We start from the raw sequence: 21,299 nt of genomic DNA, 5'->3' as shown, positions 1-21,299 counted from the left end.
TTATCATAATATTGTGCCGTACGTAGACGCTACGCATTTCATTCAGTTTGGCACTGTTTATCAGAATAACAATCAACGCAGAGATTATTAATTTGTTAAATACAAGTGTATTAATAGCTTGTTAAACTGCTTTTCGGTCAAAGAGTATTTTTGAATCAGAAAAACAGGCTTAGCAAAGTTGCAAAGCTTCTATCAAGACTTTTCAAAACATTTAAGCTTATAGGGAATTGTTCGGGAAGCCGAAATCGATTTAAAAGTGTTAGGTTTTGTGGCATATTTGTGCTATATTTTAGTACGACTTCATTTACTTTTCTTGATTTTCTGCAGTGTAAATTAAGCTGAACATTTCTTGAGTACGGTTCAGTTTAAGCGAAGCTATTTTATTCGGAATTAATGTTTGTCTTGCTTAATTGTGGACTCTTGCTTGTCGATCAAGTCGGACTCGACATTGAAATCAAATCCGCGCGTATACAAACAAAGATTTTGTGACAGATTTTTTCACGGTTTCTTAAATCCAAACAAACTTAAGTAGGAAAAAAATAAAAATGTTATTTACCGGCCTAGGTCGGTCCGTATTGGGAAAAACTGTACCCTCGGTCTTGAGCACGGCCCTCGGCCTGCGGCCTCGGGCCGTACTCAAGACCTCGGGTACAGTTTTTTCCAATACGGACCTCCCGGCCGGCAAATAACATATATGTAACAGTTCCTGATAAAGTGGGTACCAACCTCCTTAGTTTTCTCATCAACTCTAAGGATGCTCTCTTTTGTGACACCCAAAAGCCTGGGAACTAGTTTATTCTTTCCTTTCATTTTTTCCTGCAATAAAAAAAGAATGAAAAAATAAACAAACAAACAATACTAAACCAACAAACCAACCAATGCATGAATTAAAATTAATGTAATGAAACAATGGACAACTAAACAAACAAATGCACCACGGAACCATGTAGCCAACCAACAACTGAACTCAGCAATCTCTTCCAAAAAAAATAATGTGAGGGTGGTTACACTAAGCAATGTTCATATAATTGTGCAGCTTTCCTGACAACACTGAACCTAACTCATTGCATTTATAATTGCAAGATGAGTTGCAATGAGGGACATGTATAGTTCTGAGCAATCCCCCAAAATCTGTTGCAGCATGAAGCATTTAGCACTTGACACCAGTATTGCTACTGTAACTAATATACTTACTTTAACAAGAAAGAATGTGACTCCATAGGTCTTTAACCCTCGGCACAACTGCACATACTTGTACTTGCCCTGCAACTCGTCATGTCCTGAAACTTTCCTGTGTTCCTAATGTAACAAAACAATGTTGAAAAGGGAGAGATTGTGAAACACTGAGCTGCATAATATAGTACGCTAAAGTACATGCACATGACTTTGTATGAACATGAGTTTGGTTCCTCTCCTTGAGATTCTTTCATGGGACAGGGTCTCAGTTAGCCAAACAAAACAAAAGGCAGTTATCATGCTCAAAACACTAAACAAACTAATGCCCCCTTACATGCAAGATATGTTCTCCGCTCGTAAGATTCTCTACAGCATCCACAACTCTGAGAACATTCTGCAAGTACCTAAACCAAGAATTATCTTAAATGCAGTTTTGGTTATTCCGGGGGTGTTCTTTGGAATGCACTGCAATCTAAACTACATAAGCCATTAACCCTAGCAAGCTTTAGAAAGGGAATCAATGACTTTTACTCCTCAACGGGCACCCACACGGCAAACATGTATGGTAAAACAGTATTATAGATATTTTATCATTTTTTTACTGATGTTTTAACCATGGTTAAATAAAGTTTTGTCATTGTTATTGAGTCCACACAAGCAGATATTTGTCTTGAAATCTCTCACCTCTTTTATTTTCTTGTCAATATTCTTGGATTTGACATATTCCTTGGGAAGAAATTCCTTTAAGCTATCACAAGAAAAATTAAAACAGCATCAAGTTAAGGCGATTGCAATAAATATATGACAACCATATTTTGTCAAATGCTTTTATATGTTCACTGTAAGTGAAGCCACAATATATTGAACTTACTCTATAAACTTGTATTTGCCTTCTTCAAAATCACCAAACTGGACTTGAATCTGAATAGCTCCAAGCTGAGGAGATAAGAATCGAAGGGCAGCATCAGAACCTCTGTGTGCTCAGTCTGGGCCTTATGAAGTTGAACAGCATTGAGTCAGACTTATGTAAACTAAACTGAAATACTGTAAATTCATGCAATTATTCAACATAGAAAAACTGTAAGCATCCAGACTTGGACATTTTTTCATACACTATCCCTGCAGTTATGAAGTTACACCTGATGAAAGAACAGGGTTTCATACTCTTTAGTTTGTTTGTTTGTTTGTTTTGTTGTTTTCATGACTTTTCAAAGTTGTCCATGACCTAAATCTGACCATTTTTCTTGGAATTTTTTTAAAAATTTAATTATCTTGATTTGGGGTATGTTTTTACCCTTTTCTTCACAAAAAAAAACCTGCTTAATTATTTTGTACAATCAATACCATTTTCCATGACCCACACAAAATTCCATGAATTTTCAGGCCTTGGAAATCAAATTCTTAAGTTCCAGGACTTTCTTGGTTTTCCATGACCCATACAAACCCTGGAGAATTACACGCACATGTATCAAATGTGTCCCAAAATTGGATATGATATTTTGGTGGAGTTTTTTCTGCCTCGACTAACTCGACCGGCCAATCAAAGCCTTTATTAAAGGGATATAGGAATAATAGTCCACAGAGAGAATTATAAGGATCTATTACCACCACTCAACTTCGCTACAATCTTCTCCGCTACAATCTTTACTTCACTGCTCTACTCTATTCTACTCTACCCTTCTCTACTTTATACTGCTGTTCTCTACACCACTCTACTCTACTTCACCTCTACTCTACTCTACTCGACTCGACTATACTCTATACAACTGTACTCTACACCACTCTACTCTACTCCACCTCGACTTGACTTGACTCGAGTACTACTCTACTCCACCTCTACTCTACTCTACTCTTCTCGACTCGACTCCAACTCCACTGGACTGGGCTGGACTCGACTCAACTCGACTCTACTCCACTATACGTTATACTGCTGTACTCTACACCACTCTACTCTACTCCACTCTACTAAACGCTACTCTTCTCGACTCTACTCCACTCTACGTTATACTACTGTACTCTACACCACTCTACTCTACTCCACTCTACTATACGCTACTCTTCTCGACTCTACTCCACTCTACGTTATACTACTGTACTCTACTCCACCTCGACTCGACTCGACTCGACACGACTCGTAGGGCCGTAAAAGCGTAAAGTTTAGGAGGAAAACCGGCGTAGGGCCGTAGACGTGTACAGTTAAGAATTCAAACGTAGGGCCGTACAAGTGTAGAGTTAAGAATGAAAGTGTAAAGTTAAGGATGAAAACGTAGAGCCATAAAAGTGTAAAGTTTAGAATGAAAACGTAGAGCCGTGTAAGTGTCAAGATTAGAATGAAAACGTAGGGCCGTAGAAGTGTCAAGTTTAGAATGAAAACGTAGAGCCGTAGAAGTGTCAAGTTTAGAATGAAAACGTAGAGCCGTAGAAGTGTCAAGTTTAGAATGAAAACGTAGGGCCGTAGAAGTGTCAAGTTTAGAATGAAAACGTAGAGCCGTAGAAGTGTAAAGTTTAGAATGAACTGAAACGTAGAGCCGTAAGAGTGTCAAGTTTAGAATGAAAACGTAGGTCCGTTGAAGTGTCAAGTTTAGAATTAAAACGTGGAGCCGTAGAAGTGTAAAGTTTAGAACGAAAACGTAGAGCCGTAGAAGTGTCAAGTTTAGAATGAAAACGTAGACCCGTAGAAGTGTAAAGTTTAGAATAAAAACGTAGAGCCGTAGAAGTGTCAAGTTTAGAATGAAAACGTGGAGCCGTAGAAGTGTCAAGTTTAGAATTAAAACGTGGAGCCGTAGAAGTGTAAAGTTTAGAACGAAAACGTAGAGCCGTAGAAGTGTCAAGTTTAGAATGAAAACGTAGAGCCGTAGAAGTGTAAAGTTTAGAATAAAAACGTAGAGCCGTAGAAGTGTCAAGTTTAGAATGAAAACGTGGAGCCGTAGAAGTGTCAAGTTTAGAATTAAAACGTGGAGCCGTAGAAGTGTAAAGTTTAGAACGAAAACGTAGAGCCGTAGAAGTGTCAAGTTTGGAATGAAAACGTAGAGCCGTAGAAGTGTACAGTTAAGAATAAAAACGTAGAGCCGTAGAAGCGTACAGTTAAGAATGAAAATTATTGTAGAGCAGTAAGAGCGTAAAGTTTAGAATGAAAACGTAGAGCCGTAAGAGTGTCAAGTTTAGAATGAAAACGTAGAGCCGTAGAAGTGTACAGTTAAGAATGAAAACGTAGGGCCGTAGTGCACAGTTAAGAATGAAAACCGTAAAAGCGTAAAGTTTAGAATGAAAACGTAGGGCCGTAGAAGTGTACAGTTAAGAATGAAAACGTAGAGCCGTAGAAGTGTAAAGTTTAGAATGAAAACGTAGAGCTGTAGAAGTGTACAGTTAAGAATGAAAACGTAGGGCCGTAGTGCACAGTTAAGAATGAAAACCGTAAAAGCGTAAAGTTTAGAATGAAAACGTAGGGCCGTAGAAGTGTACAGTTAAGAATGAAAACGTAGGGCCGTAGTGCACAGTTAAGAATGAAAACCGTAAAAGCGTAAAGTTTAGAATGAAAACGTAGGGCCGTAAAAGCGTAAAGTTTAGAATGAAAAGGTAGAGCCGTAAAAATGTAAAGTTTAGAATGAAAACGTGGGGCCGTAGAAATGTACAGTTAAGAATAAAAACGTAGGGCCGTAGAAATGTACAGTTAAGAATGAAAACGTAGGGCCGTAAAAGCTTAAAGTTTAGAATAAAAAAGTACAGCCGTAGAAATGTAGAGTTAAGAATGAAAAGGTAGGGCCGTAAAAGCGTAAAGTTTAGAATGAAAAGGTAGAACCGTAAAAGCGTAAAGTTTAGAATCAAAACGTAGAGCCGTAGAAATGTACAGTTAAGAATGAAAGCCGTAGAAGTGTAAAGTTTAGTCGAGTGGAGTGGAGTGGAGTAGTGTTAAGTGGAGTCGAGTCGAGTAGAGCAGAGTCGAGTCGAGTCGAGTCGAGTACAGTCGAGAAGAGTAGAGTGGAGAAGAGTACAGTTGAGTCAAGTGAAGTGGAGTCGAGTCGAGTCCAGTAGAGTCGAGTCTAGTCTAGTTGAGTCGAGTAGCCTACAGTAGGGTAAACTTGAATGAAATATAGCAGAGTAGAGTCGAGTCGAGCAGCGTTCAGAAGAGTAGACTCGAATAAAGTATATTATACTAGAGTAGAGTAGAGTAAAGTAGCGTAATAGTATAGTAGACTCGAATCAAGTATAGTAGACTAGAGCAAAGTAGAGTACGGTACAGTAGAGTACAGTTGAGTCGAGTGGAATAGAGACGAGAACAGTCACATAAGCTTATATAAACATACAGTAGCGTGGCGGAGACGAATAAAGAAGTGTTGAGAGTAGAGACCAGTCCAATCGACAATCGTAAAGTAGAGACGACTAGAATATTGTTAGTAGAGTAGAGTAGAACAGAGTGTAATCTAGTAGAGACGAGTTCAGTCAAGTAACGTACGTAGATGCCGGAGTAGAGTACATGATAGTAAAGCAGATTCAAGTGGTGTCCAGCAGAGTAGGGTACAACAGTTGGGTATTCACGTATTGCGTCGAGTGGAAAAAAGTTGTGATGGTGTAGTAGAGTTGAGTTGAGTTGAGAAAAGTTGTTATTATGTGGTAAATTTGCCTTGAGGGATAAGAGTAGAAAGTTTACTCGAGATGATAAGAGTAAAGTTGTGATGTTAGTAGTTGCGTAGAGTTGAGAAAACCTATTATTATGTGGTACGGTTCAATCAAGATAATGAGAAGAGTTTTGATGGTCTAATAGACTTTATTGTGGTTGAGAGTGAATCGAGTATAGTTGAGTACTTACAGATCAACCGGAATGTTACTAAAAGAGGACTAATAACGTACAGAATAACTTAATGTAAAGGCAGTCGAGCTAGTCGACATACAGAAAAAACTCCACCAAAATTTTCTATCCAATTTCGTGCCAGGTATAACATGTATTGTATTGTGGATAGAAATGGAACAAGTGGTTTGCAGGAAATTAACAAGAAGTAGTTGCCAGGAAAATGAAAGCCAACAAAAAACATTCAGACAACCATTTAACTTTCAAATCTTTTGACTGAATACTGATTCCTGTGATTATAACAAACAAAACTCCCCAATTGCCATTCGTCAACTCTTTTCAAATCTTATTGACTCTCCTTAATCTTGAGTAGTACAAAGTGATTGGAACCCTTAATACAGTGGAACCCCGATATAACGATATGCCAAGGGAGCAGTAAAATAATAACGTTATATCGAAGAATCGTTATATCGAAACTCCCAATATAACGATATGGCCGTAAATAACCGAAAATATCGTTATATCGGGGTAAACCTAACAAGTACTTTTTACTGCATATCACGGAAGGAGGATAAAGAGAATTATTTAGAACACAATATCATTTTCGTATATTATCATACAAAGCTGTTTTACAGTGCGACTACTCGAACCGGGGCACCCTGAACAAAATTAACCAATCAGAGTGTTAATTGAAAACAAAGGATGGGGACATTTTTTTGCAACGGACCAATAACGTTCTAGAACGTAAACAAAAGATTACCTATAAAATTTGAACTGTCAACAACGTTACAAACAGATGCGGACCTCTCAGGAAACTTGCCTTCTATTTGATTGGTTACTTTTGATCCTAAATTTTTAAGAACAAGCAAAATCAGTCTTGGTTTTTCAAATTTGATGGAAGGAAGTGTTAGAGTTTGAACTAAAATAATATTCGCCGCCACGATCAGTGTAAATGGTTTGGAATTAAACAAACGGTTACTGTATTGGCTTCGCATTGGCAGACAAGAAATGTAATATTATTGCATTAAATTCGATGTTTTGCAAATAAAATGTGACTTTGTACTGATAATATCGTTATATTGGGAGGATTTTACGTCCGGTCCGGTAAATTCTCATCGTTATATCGGGAATATCGTTATATCGAAGATCGTTATATCGGGGTTCCGTACCATACATTTTACTGTAACTTTTGCCGGGACATAGAATATTCATCGTTATATCGGGAATATCGTTATATCGAGGATCGTTATATCGGGGTTCCACCTGTACTGTCTACACCATTAGCCTGTGAAAAGCTGTAATTGTTTAATTTATTTTGACAAATTGGACAAATGCATCATCTTTAGCTTCATAGCGAAAAAAATTTATTATTTTGGCGAAAATTTAATGGCTTGTATGTTGTGTTAGACAAATACCTGTGATGCCTCCTCCTGTGTACAAGGATGGGTTCCATCTAAGATACCATCTCTACACTAAGCAGGGAAAAAATTTATAAAGCATCTTCAATATGCAAAGAACCTTTTAAAACAGCAACATGCACAACGATAGTTCATGGTCCTTTTTGTCCTTAAGAAAAATGAGTAGTACACTGTGTATTTACAAAATAAACACTTTAAAGCTTTCAGTCACTTTAGAAAATGTCCTCAATTTATATATTTTCAAAAAATAAGTTTTCTATCATTCCAACTAGGAGGATGAAGTTCCATGATTGTGGTTCAAGTTTATTTCTGGCCAGGACTCATATGTAGGTGCAGGACTTAATTGGCTGTTATTTTCTAAGTGTTCCAATTCTGTATGAAATCCGAGGAATAGCTTCATGCTTGCCAGTCATGTTCAACTCTCATTCAATAAAGTCAATTTATTTTATTTTTTGTCACTGCTATGAAGTACAGTAGGAATAATCAGCATCTTGATTAAAGGTATCTTACGGTAATTCTGCAATAAAACACTGTTTCTGTCAATACCAACCTGAACATACAACAACCCAAGCTGAACTGGGTCCTTGATGTCAACATTTTGATCTGAGTAAAAGTACTTCCGCCTTAAAAAAAAAATCAGAGTTTGTATTATTAATAGCAATTGTCTGGGGTGAGAGTAGTCTGAAAAAAATTGTCATTGGTGACTGACGTTTCAACGACCTGGGAAGCCATCTTCAGAGTCAGATATTCGTGCAAAAACCGACAACAATGGGGAATGCTTGTCTGTACACATCAACTCGTATGGTTTGAAAGTTCACGCATGCTCAAATAGCGATCTTGGACAATTTCTATTCTGATGACGTAATTGTTATTCGGGCGAAAATAGAAATTTTCCCTTGGGATTTACTAGAGTTTCCTTCAGTGAAATTCCTTAAAATTTGGAAGAGATGTGATACCTTTTTAACTGCCCTTTTTCCCATTTTTTTTTTAAAAACGAAAAAACGACCTGGACAACCCCCCTCCCCCATTGTTTTTAATAGTTACTTCTCATCAGATTCAATCCGTTGGGAGATTTTCAAAACTTTTCACCAAAGAAAATTAGAAAATTAAGATCAAAGCCACGAAAACACCAAAAATAGGACTTTTTGGGAAGATGTAGCTCAAAAGCAAAGGCTGTTATTTTAAAAAAGAACAATGCACAACATATTTTAGTCCTTGTTTTTAATATTTTGTCAGCTTTTATTAAACTACAGTATTGTGAAAAAGTAATGCAAACGAATTTCGACGAAATTCGCGCTTTTCGTGGCTTTTCGAGGAAATTTCGCTTGAAACGAAATCTCTTCGACAATTCGCGACATTTTGCCGAATTTTCACGACGTCTATTGTTTCGATTTGCGTGAACTTTCGCGCCGTTTTCCGCTGTGTGCGGTAATTTGTCGCGAACTTTCGTGCGATAATTCGTAAACTTTCGCGTGAAGTTTCGAGTCTTTTCGAGCAAAGTTCGCTATGATGTAAATGTGAATCTTCCCTCTCAATCGTTCTCTTGTGCCGGACTGAAACACAGAGAAAGCGTGTTTACAGATATAAATTCTTAATTACATCGTAAAATTGTTCTTTAAACTTACCTCGTTAGTGCACGAAGAAAACGTAAATATAAACTTCTTCCCACATGACAAAAACATTGAAGTTTCATGACGAAAAGTTCACATTCGCGAGAAAAACTACCGAGAACGATATGAATGTCGTGTAAAAACACACAATGTTTCCCACTGTAGTGCTTGTCCCCGCGCGAAATTGTGTTTATTGCTACTACCGTATTTATTCGGCTAAAAGCCGACCCTGGCTATATTAAAGTCGAGACCCTAAACTTTCGGTTTTCAGAACCAGTTCGAGTCCGACAAAAAATAAACCCAAAACACTCGGCTATAAGCCGAGACCCAGTTTTTCCTTCAAACTACAAAACAATCCACGTGCAACAAATCAACATATTTGTTAAATCACAACTACATGTATGCAATCGAAAAAACAATAAATTTACTAATAAATGGTGAATTTATTTAGATCTGTACATACGCGTGACAAAAAATTCACCTGAGTTTAGAATCCCATCTCAAACAATCACGCATTCTTCTGAAGAATTAGTGGTTATCGATCATCATACCAAAAGCTACTAGTTTTCAAACAACTAAATCTTCCGATGAAAGTTGTTGCTGAGGTAGAGACCGTTCAAAACAACTGCAAAATTGCCAGAGAATACGGGATGAATACTGTTCAGTTCGTTGCAAAATATTTCACAAGTCGCCAGTGAGCAGATAAAGCGGATGAACTTTAGATGTTATCAACACGAAACGCCATGCTGTTGTCGGTATTTGTCGAGTATTCTGAATTCAATCACACTTTCGAAGTGGTTTCTTTTAGCAAAGAAGTCGTGGTATTAAAAGTTTGTAGTTTTGAACAAAAATATTACATCTAGCCAGTATAGTAGCCAGCCGCTTTCTGATAGATCGTGTTACAATGTTTGCCAAGCGCGTGAGAACAGCCGCTTCTGATTGGTCAGTTTCTGACGCCGCCAAAGCAAGTCAAAACAATCGATTCTTTCTTTCTTCTCTTGAAGTGTCACGTTAACGGTGATTCTGCATAAAAATTTTAAAAAGCTGAAGGAAAAGAAACAGTCTCAGGCAGAAATTTACTTGTGGAAGAGATTGCGAGGAAATTGTTCAATACATGCAAGATTTTGAATGATCTCGACCACTCAAAAGACGATCACGCACGCCGACAAAATAATATTCCAGAGCGAGCCGATGGATGACCAAAGTTCCAGCCTACTAGTAAATAGCGAAGGAAAGACGAATGAAAACTTCATTCTTAACGTTTCTTCACTAAACCAAATGGCTTTTTAGGAGCCGCCATTTAAATAAAAGGTAATGAACAAGAATTAATAACAAATGCTTGTTAATTTTCTTTATCGATGATCGCTCGGCTTATAGATGAAATATGTATACATCGACAGCACTGTATGTGAAATCGAGCCAAGCCAGCGAACTTGCTTAAAAACCTTTCGCAAATGCCACGTGAGTACCCTTAATTTATATACGTTAGTTTCGTGCTTTATTCGCTTAATGATCAATACGTACCATTTTTACTTAAATTCGGCATGCATTTGCGAGCAAAACAAAGATATCTTTCGTGTATGTTACATGACCATCCGACCGAACGATCCCGTAGCGGAGTCTGCACGTAGAAAAACGAACTATTGTTGAGAGTCTAGCGAAATTTATTGTCTCACCTAGCGAAATTTCGCGAATTATCGGTGAGGCAGCGAAAGTTCTAGAAAATATCGTTCTTTGTTCCAGTGAAAGTTCGCGCGAAATGTCGTGAAATGTCGCGAAGTTCGCAACGAATTTTTTCGCAAACTTTCGCGCGAAAGTTCGGGAGAACAAAGAACGAAATTCGCGCATTTCGTTTGCATTACTTTTTCACAATACTGTAGTTTAAAAAATAACGTGAAAATGATCTCTTTATGGGAATCACTTGTGCGCGCCGTAATATCTCAAAACCCTATGGAGCCACCTTAAGACTGGTCCACTGAAGCTGATTGGTCAGTTTTGTTGTGATGTTATTAGCTATAAGACTCATGCAAAGTTTGTCAGTGTCCAGTAACTGGTCAGTTTTGATCCGTCTATTGTTACCAACATTTTATCATTCTGTTTGAGGTCTGTTCGTGGCTTTTGTTTATGTCGTGGATAAGGGGTTTGTAAGGTGCGGGTAGCTGTTGACATATTTTGAGAGAAAGTTTGTTCTAAGTTTGTGTTCCAGCTTTCTAGAGTCAGTCGCTGTATATATCTTTAACGACTAACAACTGGCAATCACACTAGTCTCTTGCAATGTACATATTTTGTAACTACCTCAAAAGAACTGTGCATGTATCGTCAACCCCTTGTTCCCGAAGAGTTTTGTCATGGTCAAGCCAGTGAACTGCAAAAAAAAAAAGAAAGAAAGAAAGAAATAAAGGAAGTAAGTTACCAGTATTAACCCCTGTACGTATTAGAGCAAAGATGGGATAGTTAACCCATGAGATAAACACTGACTGACCAACAATTTACTTTAGTGCAGGCTGTAAAGCAATGCATACCTTATTGCTACTTATTTTTGCAGGACTTAATTTTCGAGATTTTCACGATTTTATGAAAATCTCGAAATTAAGGACTCGAAAAATTTATTTTAAACGTTTTTTTATTGTTTTTTTTTTTATGTTAATTACATATTTTTGGCCAAATCACAAAAATTAAGTCCTGCGAAATAAGCCCGTTCCATTTTCGCGAAATTAAGTTCTCGCAAAAATAAGTAACAATAAGGTACATTAAAGAAACAAATTGTACTTGTACCTATTTAACATTTTGTTAACACTGAATTGATACAAAACATACCTTCATCATCTGTGTGGAGTTTTTTCTTTAGTTGATCCATTTTTTTCTTGTCTCTTTCCTCCATCTTTTTCAGGGATACATCTTTCACTGATTTGTCCTGTTTAAATAAAACATTGATTATACATTTATTTATTAAACTGACAAACAAATCAGCTATGAAGATGACTTCCATCAGCCACCAACATAACAAGAATCCTTTTCAGAACTACTCTCACCCAGATGATCACACTATATCAAGGCTGCTGCCTAAGGAAATTTTTTAGGAGCCCTTCGGGCTCCTAACTTAAAAATTTAGGAGCCCAAGCCATTATGTTAGGAGCCCAGCTTAAGTTGCCAAAGACAAATCTGGGGGGGGGGGGGTGGGGTGGTGGGGGTTACTTAGGCAAATATGTGGTCGACTATGTGGCCTAGCTAGGAGAGGGGCCCAGGCATTAAACCTTCCCCCAACATTATTGCTATAATAGACCCGAATGTCCCCTAGGGGTACTCCCTATAGTGGACTACCGTATTTATTCAATTAAGCGCCCTGGGCGCTTATTAAATTTTTGGATCTTGAGGGTGGGCGCTTATTCAAGGTGGGCGCTTATTCGAGGCTTGGCGCTTAATAAATTTTCAGCATTTTTTGCAAGTAGTATGTTTATTTTGCAAGAAAACAATGTATTATAATTAAACGTGAAGGTGTACTTAAGCTGAATTTTAAATGTTTATTAAAAAACTTTCAGTAAAAAAATAAAAAATTTCGGTCTTCGGGATGGTCTCTTTGTAGTACTTAGTCAATTTTAATCTCAACTTCAACAATAATCAAAATTCCTTTTATGCCCTCATTTTAGGAGGGTGGGGGTGGGCGCTTATTCGAGGCTGGGCGCTTATTGACTTTTCCTACCTATAGGGTGGGCGCTTATTCGAGGTTGGGCGCTTAATTGAATAAATACGGTATATGGGGAGGCTCCATCCAACAGGGATACCTTTTTCAGGCTCCAGGTATATAAAAGGGTGGGGATTTCACCCGGGGGGGGGGGGGGGGGGCACTCCCATACATGAGCTATATAGGTATGTGCCGCTGTGAAGGGTATGGTTTTCAAGCAGTTTAGTCTGGGATAGGGTATAGAAAATTTTAGAGTTTTGGTCTAGAAAAGGGTAGCATTTGCCGGGAAACCGATCGACGGTATGACGAATATAGTCCAGAAAGTCGGAAGAGAAAGAGACTTTCCTAAACGTAAATAAAATCATCGCGGCATCATTGTTCACAGATGGTTTTCAATTAAAACACTGATAATGATACAGTTCTAACAAAGTGCAAGTCTGGGATAGGGTAGGGATTTTCAGTGTCTAGTCTAGTATAGGGTTGCAAAAATCAGCTGAACATGGTCTGGTATAGGGTAAGGGCTTCAAATTCCCAGCGGCACACCCCCACCCAAAAATATACTGGGTGCCCCCCCCCCCCCCGGGGGTATTTCATGAGTTGGACTATACAAAAGGGGAGGGAAAACTGGTTTTAAAGTATTAAAAGAACCCTTCATAATGCTTGAACAGACCCACCCAATTAATAAGTCTTTTTAAGTGTTATTATTCAAGTGAAAAATAAGTAAAAAGATGTAGTATTCCTTTTGTTGGTATGTGAAAGGGGTGTCATCTTCATGAGGGGGCATATGGTTTCTAAAAGGGTAAGGGTCGCTTTCACATACCAAAAATGGCAACCTCGTTCATGAGATCCTGGGAATGAGGTTGCAGAAAGGGTATATAAAAAGGGTAAGGGTACCCTGGGGCAGAGCCTCCCCATAAAACTGTTTTTTACTCTGCAGCAACCTAAGAGACCCAGAGGAAAGAAGTTTGATAAGTCATCAATATCAGCAATATCTTTCCCCTCTGTGGGTTAAATCACTAGCTGGGCTGGGAGAAATAAACCAACAATGAAAACTGACATGCATTTAGTTGAAAGCACGAAGGGTTAATTCATTTGTTAAGCCAGTGCCAGTCTGAGTGCATTTCATGTACTTTCATTAGTTTTTTCACATAGAAAATCAATGAACATGAAGCAGGAAAATCCAGTTCAATTAAAATTTTAGTAATCAAGGTTAAAAAAGAAGCAATAATTATTCAGGTCAATTTTTCCTAGGTTTAGAAAAAGGCAATAAGAAGTCAAAAACACCTGTGTAAACACTTTAATTAAGTTATGATCTTATCTTTGTTACATGATAACCAGTTGACAAAAATAGAACAGAAAATTTAAATTGTGAAAACACTTCAAATTACTTAACTCATCAAATAAGTTGTTTATAAAATTAATGTAGTAACAAAAGCAATTCATTTTATTCAAACTGAACATCTGAGCAGGCAAAAAGCACTGAGGTTTCCAGCACAAAAATTTGCTAGTTACGGATCAATGCCCGAGAATGCTCCTCATTATAAATGCGAAAACATGAAACAGTTTGTTGAAAGTAACAACCTTAGTCCACAAAAAAGCGGCAGCAGATATGAAATGTCACATGAAAAGAAAGAGGCATACACTTTATGTTCATTCTAAAGTTAAGCGTTCAATGCTTTATAGATTAAGCTGAATTACATGTAAAACACGCCACGCAAGTTTGTGTACACATCACGATATTTGCACGTTGTTTTACGTAAGTTTCAGCCTGTCGGAAAGGTTTTTGTATCAAGCGTTTGCAGATTAAAATTATTTCAGACCTGATCCATGACTGCAGTAGCAAACAGATTGATTTCACTTTTGTATCCGTAAATATTTCTTCAGATTCACTTCGAAAATTCTCCGAAACGTCAACGAAGCAAATGAAACGTAATCCAGAACATAACACATTCCATATTTGAAAGTTAGGCCCAGTCCTAAACACTTGAAAGCGAATGGTTTTCGAAGTTGCTAAATTTTGCAAAGACACGTTACGTACTTATACGCTAAATGCGAACAATTTTAGCGTTTCCGTTTAAAATGAAGCAGTTTTTTGTTTTAAATGGGATTTTTTATGCCAATGAAACAAGGTTACAAGGAAATTGAAATCAAAAGATGGGAGTGGAAGATCAATGTTTAGGCGCCCATACGGGCTCCTTGAACAAAAATTCAGTTGCCCGCACTCGTAACTTAGGCGCCCCTGGCGACCGGGCGCCCGTTAGGCAGCAGCCTTGTATATAAACTACTAATTAAGCTCCTGGGTTCAAACCATTTACTAAGTTCTTTTTCACTTCATTCAACAATAAATGTATTATTTCTTAACCCTCGGACGTACAAGCAAACTCACACCCCCACCATCGTACAAGGGGGGGGGGGATGGAACCCCTCCCCGGAGTTTTCGTTATATTAAGGTGTAGTGAAATTATTTTGAACTGAGAAGAAAGCCCTTAGCTTACTCTACAAGATGACATAATTTTAATTGGCTGTGACGTCATATTACGTCACGTGACGTCATTAGAGCCGCCATCCTGGATCCGCCATCTTGGATTTCAACATGTTCTTAGAAAGTCAGAAAATAACGGAAATTGATGCAAAATCAAGCCAGAATGCTTACGGAATGTAAAAATGAACACATCTTGCACTTCTGTTTAAAAAATAAAAATTAAAAAAAATGGTAAAAATACGATTTTTGCAAGACCTGCTTGTATTTACATGTATGACGTTGCCATGGCCATGTCAAACACCATGGACACATGGTTAACATATCAAAATTTTCGCAAAGGATGAATGAACAGCTACTGAAAGTTTCAGCATTGTATAGCAAATCGTTTCTTCAAAATTTGGAAAAAACCTTATGGGGGGGGGGGGTGGCATCTACCCCCCCCCCCCCCCCTTGTACGTCCGAGGGTTAATCTCTTATTTCATCTAGGGATAGCATGATTTCATTTTCATTCATAACTTCTTTTTTTTTTTTCAATCAGTTATATTACATGATTGTGCACTGCATGCAGTTCAGCAGAAGCCTTGCCTGTAAGTACATGTACATGTTGGTGGGGTAAAGGGTAAGGAGTTGTTCAAATATTGACATTTTAGTAGAGCATACCCGCTTTATTGTTCCCATTTTTTCTGCATCTTCTTTGTCTTCTTTCTGACCCTCAACAAGCAGTGAGAATTCTTCAACATTGGCAATCCCTACAGTAGAAATAATACCACAGCTTCAGTATCAATCAAGATAACCAAACAGAAACTACAAAAATTAAACAGAATTTGGCATTGAATGTATAGTACATACCCATCTTCATACAGACAGAGTCTAAAATTTGACCAACATTGTGACTGTCATCAATCTAAATCAACATCGACAGGAGAAATACTGGAGTCAATATTTATGATTTATCTAACAAACAAAGAGCCATTTGACTGCGAAACAGTCATTTTCCCCCTTAAATTGCTGCTTAGAAGGTGCGAAGCACTGAAAGCATGGATCATCATGAGCCTTGCAAATCTCTCCCCAGTCTCACTCTCCATCTTGACATTGCACCTGATCTTTTGTTCGAAGACTGCATGCAATGTAATCGCAAAAAATATGACACTGTTTTGCAGTCTAAAGAGCCATTAAAATAACAACTGTAAAACTTAAAGCAAAAAAACATAAATGCACTCAAAGCAATTAGGCTTGGTCTAAGAATGTTTGAAAATTATCTACAAATTAAAACCTATTTTTCATATAACATGTACACTGTATGCATATATGTTGCAGTTTGAAATGAACTGCAGACCCAAATGATTTATTTACACTTTTTCATTTGTTCCAGATTTATTACCGTAATCCTTAAACAATGGCAAATATGACATCAAAGTTTAAAATCATTTTGACCTGAATTTTTTTTAAACTACAACACACAACTGTACATGTTCAGATGTGTTAGTGCAATGTAGAGAGAATGCCGCTGAGCAAAGGGTACTGTTTAAATAATTAAGCTTAGCTTAGTACAAACTGTACCTGTAATGTTTTTACTGATCCATCCATGAATTTGATTTTTAGATGTCTAACTTTAGACTTGTAATCAAGCATATCCTGAAAAAACGTACACAAGATTATTCCGATAGTTGCCTAGTTAGTTTTTAAACAAATATACTAAGCCTGGTTCATCAAACAACACATTGACAAGATCACTAACAAAGCTGATGCACATTTGTTTTGCCATCGCAGGGATGTAGCCAGGAAAACAATAAGCCGGCTCATCAACAAGCCCTTGGCGACTCTAAAAGTTTACCTAAGTCTTTGTTTTCAGTGAAATTTTAGCCGGACTTAAGTTCTCTCTCAGCTGGTGAAATAAGCGGGCAGCCGGCCCTTAGCGACAACCTTGCCAGTGTGCCAAAACAAGTCAGCAAATAGGAATTTTACACACATAAAGAAAAACAATAGCATGTACTGTAGTACATGTACATGATGAAATATTCAACGATTCACAGTAAGTACTCACGCCAGACTTGAGTGGGTAGAAGTCAAGGGTTCTGGCAGGTTCTAACCATTTTCCTTTTGCTGGATCATCATCTTGCTTAAATAAACCATAATCTGAAACTACAAGAAAAAGGTATGTGGTCTTTTATAACTATTTTATTTTACTAACAGTTCATGACAGATTATTTGTTTCTGCACAAGGACAGGAGTTGAAGTCTTGCACCTAGTTGTTCAAAGGGTAGTAATGCTACCCACTAGATAAATCACAATCCAGTGGATAAGTGTCAACAAAACATACTGCGCTATCCACTGGATAGTGATTTATCCATTGGATAGAATTATCCAACCTTTGAACAACTGGGGCCTGGCAAATAAGAATTACTGAAAGTAACTCCCGCTACTACAGACTTTCTCTATTGCAGAGACCAAATTGTGGTCCTGAAGGTGTCTGGTTTTTTAGAGTTGACTGTACAGTATATTGCTGTTTACTTACTTTTTCCTGGACTAGAACCTGGAACTCTTTCTCTTATGATTCTCAGTGCTTCTGCTATAGTGGCTTCTGGGTTGAACTACAAATTAAATATTTCATAAACAAATAAGTGACTGGGTAATTACAGTTGAATCCCGATAACTCCAACCCTCAGTAACTCGAACTCCCGCTAACTCACGAACCTTTTTCGATTCCCCTTCAGGTCAATTTCTTACTAATTTTACCCTCGATAACTCAAACTCCCAATATCTCGAACCTTTTTCAATTTCCCTTGAAGGTTCGAGTTATCGGGATTCGACTGTATCTCACTTTAACTTTGACCCTTCACCTTTTTAAGGCCATTGCCTCGGAGTAAAACTGAAAATAGATTTTTAACCAAACTTTGCCTACTTGCTGATCACCCCAAGGGAACTAAAATTTTGAAATTAAAGTGGTTTCCCCATATTCCTTGTATATATAACATACTTCCTTAATCATTCCCTTATGAGTACTGGCAAAGTACACATTTGCAAAGATAATAATTTATTTTTCAAATATAGGAATTGATCTGTTTTGGCTTTAAAGAAAGAACCTGATCGCTACACCCATAATATGATTATAAATTGATAGGTCACCATACTCGTTTACAAGAAAGAGACGATTTTTCTCACGGACTGAGCTGCAAAGAAAAAAGCCGCCATTTTGGTTATGTGCGCGCGCTAATTACGCGTAAAATTCTGCACAGAAAGAACACGCAATGCAATACAGGGCAATGACCTTAACCTTTATCCTGTTTATAATTATTATTTACTACTTGCTATTGAGTAACCCATAATCTCACGGTGGTAAAAGTTTTAGGGGAAAAATTAATGTTAGAAGATGTTCGCATTATCATTCTTAATACATGTACGTAGAAAATCCCACCTGTAATGTCTTGACAGAGCTATTCTGGATAATGTTGATTTTCAGTGTCAGTGCCATGATAAATCTTGTGGTTCTTTACAAGTCTAAAAGCTAAAAACAACGAGCATTAGCATTTGTAAATATTGCTATCAAAAATCAACCAAGTTGTATTTTGTGAAGGCAGGATGCTCTGTACTTGATAACATTTAATATTGAAGCACGGTACAGTTTCAGTGCTTATTTCCACAAGCAAGCAAGACTGAGAAAATGTTTCATTCAACCAGCTGACTCATTTGCAATATACATGTTTTACATTTAAAACTTGTGAAAAAACAATATCATTGAAATGGGAATTGTACACCAGATTTCTGCACATCTGTGACAGTTTTGGCTTGGAATATTGTCAATGTACACAACAGAAACAAAGAAGCATGTCTCAGTAATTCACAAATTATACTGAAAACCACACTTGACTTTATCTTTTTGGCTTTCAAACCTTCTAATGGATTCTGAACAGCATATGACCTGTCACTCAAACATGTCAACCATCAAATACATGACTTTGTAGAAGTTTGACGTCTATCACAAACAATTGTTTGGACTATTAAAATGAGCAGAGGGAGTCTCATTGATAACCTCTTGTAAATTTTGAGGGCACACTCTTATACTGTACAAATAGAAAATTGATTTGTATTTGATTAATTGCCATTAAATAATTTCATGGTGATTATTTCATTAACAACTTCTACCCGTTTATAAATGAAAGTGGACAGAAAATTGTACTCAGTTATCAAGCTTTTGTCTATAGCTACATTATATACACAACTTCTGAAATTCACCCCGTAACCGTGAAAGGCAGGTTTTATGCTCAAACCCATGTCAAATTACAGCACAGATAGTAAACATAGAAACGAATAGTGTACATGTAGACATAAACAAATTTAATTACTAATTAACATTGGCTAGAATGTAAAGGCATTGCAGCGCAAGTAAGGAAGAGTAAAACAGAAGTTCTAAGAGTTAAGCTTCTCAGCTAAGCCTTCAAGTCAGATTACATTTGGAAAGAAGGGCAAAATAATGAGGTCAAAAAGTTTCAGCTTTCTCACGAATGCTGTTGTCTTAAAAATAATCTCGACAACGGAGCTGCATTAAAATTAATCGACCAAATTTCATAATGGCAAAAATAATGGCACTGCAAGTTAAAATAATTGAGAAAATTTAACAGAGTCGCAGGGTTTGCATCTATGGATAAACCGAGATATAACACAGACCAGTGTTTAAGCTGTGCACAGTCAGAAGATTATAACAAAAGCAAAATTGAAATACCGGATACAACTGCAAAGAATAAAAAAGTGTTTAGCCTATAGTTCAGTTTAAATATTTATCTCAAAATGAACAAGAATTAAAAAAGACTCCAGCTGAGGAATTGAAGAGAGAGGAACAGTTGTTGAAAGAATGATGCCGTGACCGCAGACAAAATCGGCAAAATCGTGATCTTTGATCGTTGCTCCTTAGTTTCGAGCTACTCAATTCCACAATATCTTTGAAGAAAAATACAAATATTTTTAACTTCGTTTAGAAAACGTTTAAGTCTTCTCTGTCAAGGTAAAAGAACAATCTGACAAACAGCTGAGCTGAATTTCAGAATGCTATTATAGTAAGCTCACAACAGTAAACACTAGATGGCTTCACGCTTTGTGAACACACCTTCCTTCGTCTTCATTTAACTCGATATTGTGCGATATATTGTCTTAAACAGCTGAGACGACTAGATGAGCTCAGGATAGAATCTGGCAATTGCTTAAAATCGAACACGCGGTCGAAAAGCTTCAGACTTTTATTATAGCAAGCCGAAGCGACTTGCCGTCAGCTCTTCAGCTGAATGAAATTCCAGAACACAAGCCAACAATAACGAGAAAGGAAAAGAACACTTACCTCCAAAGTTTGTCTCGAATGCGAATAATGCATGCAAATCCTTTACCAGATAATAGTCAACTGACTAATTTTACACCTCCCAAAAGAAGAATTTCAAAGACGGAAATACGACATCGCAAAGTGACTGCGGATCAAAAATGGCCGCGACTTCGTGACCCGAGGGCGGCAACCAGACATGACCAAATATGGTATGCAACAATTTCGGGAATACTCCGAGCAAATCTTCGGACAAAATAATGAATCGAGATTTCTCAAAAAATTCACTTGACCTCACTTGAATCTCAGACGTACATCTGCTTAAATGTATAAGTAAATGATCTTTTTTTTTTCCTTTATTAAAAAAGTCACGTGCCATTTGTGACAAAAAAAATAGCAAAAATCATAGCTACTAAAATTAACTATGAGACTCCTGCTGGACTTGATGGTTAGCTGAATACCCCTCCCCCCCCCCCAAAAAAAAAAAAAAAATGTTTTCTTCTCGTGGATTCTTTCCCAGGGGTCACGATTTCTACTGTACTGCTTAATTATTTATAATACCAGCGAAAACCTTCTGATTATGATATCAGTCTCTCTGGTTTGCTATTATTTTCAGAGACACTCATGAAAAAAAGGGTGGAGAGGGGAGGGTGAATATTGTATGCAAATGCAACTACTGCCATGAACATAATGCACCTGTCAATATAAAGCCAGTGGGGAGGGGAAGGGGAAACGGACGGGGAGAAGGGGCATAGGCAGGGCATTTAACAGCTGTTCAGTTATAGAGATGTCCACAAGGATACAAGGTGTACTCAGGCATAAATATTACTGACAAGGACG

General features: G+C 37.5%; 1 protein-coding gene across 1 annotated transcript in view; it reads right to left on the bottom strand.

The window, feature by feature from the left end:
* LOC144644767 (talin-like) overlaps positions 1-20,630 on the bottom strand; it is an 89,892-nt gene extending 69,262 nt beyond the window's left edge. The window contains exons 1-15 of the mRNA XM_078504292.1: positions 20,484-20,630; positions 18,570-18,659; positions 17,670-17,745; positions 17,199-17,296; positions 16,715-16,789; positions 16,004-16,058; positions 15,815-15,903; positions 11,808-11,904; positions 11,286-11,355; positions 7,931-8,003; positions 7,378-7,434; positions 2,048-2,112; positions 1,861-1,924; positions 1,195-1,299; positions 727-816 (exon numbers count right to left, since the gene is read on the bottom strand). Of these exons, the coding sequence (XP_078360418.1) occupies positions 727-816; positions 1,195-1,299; positions 1,861-1,924; positions 2,048-2,112; positions 7,378-7,434; positions 7,931-8,003; positions 11,286-11,355; positions 11,808-11,904; positions 15,815-15,903; positions 16,004-16,058; positions 16,715-16,789; positions 17,199-17,296; positions 17,670-17,745; positions 18,570-18,626 (1,071 nt within the window). The 5' untranslated portion in view covers positions 18,627-18,659; positions 20,484-20,630. The remainder of the gene's footprint in view (positions 1-726; positions 817-1,194; positions 1,300-1,860; positions 1,925-2,047; positions 2,113-7,377; positions 7,435-7,930; positions 8,004-11,285; positions 11,356-11,807; positions 11,905-15,814; positions 15,904-16,003; positions 16,059-16,714; positions 16,790-17,198; positions 17,297-17,669; positions 17,746-18,569; positions 18,660-20,483) is intronic.
* Between the last annotated feature and the right edge of the window lie 669 nt (positions 20,631-21,299).

The sequence above is a fragment of the Oculina patagonica genome, chromosome 2, assembly GCF_052425735.1.
Source record: "Oculina patagonica isolate OP01 chromosome 2, crgOcupat, whole genome shotgun sequence".
Lineage (NCBI taxonomy): Eukaryota > Metazoa > Cnidaria > Anthozoa > Scleractinia > Oculinidae > Oculina > Oculina patagonica.
This window is presented reverse-complemented; position numbering and strand designations above follow the sequence as displayed.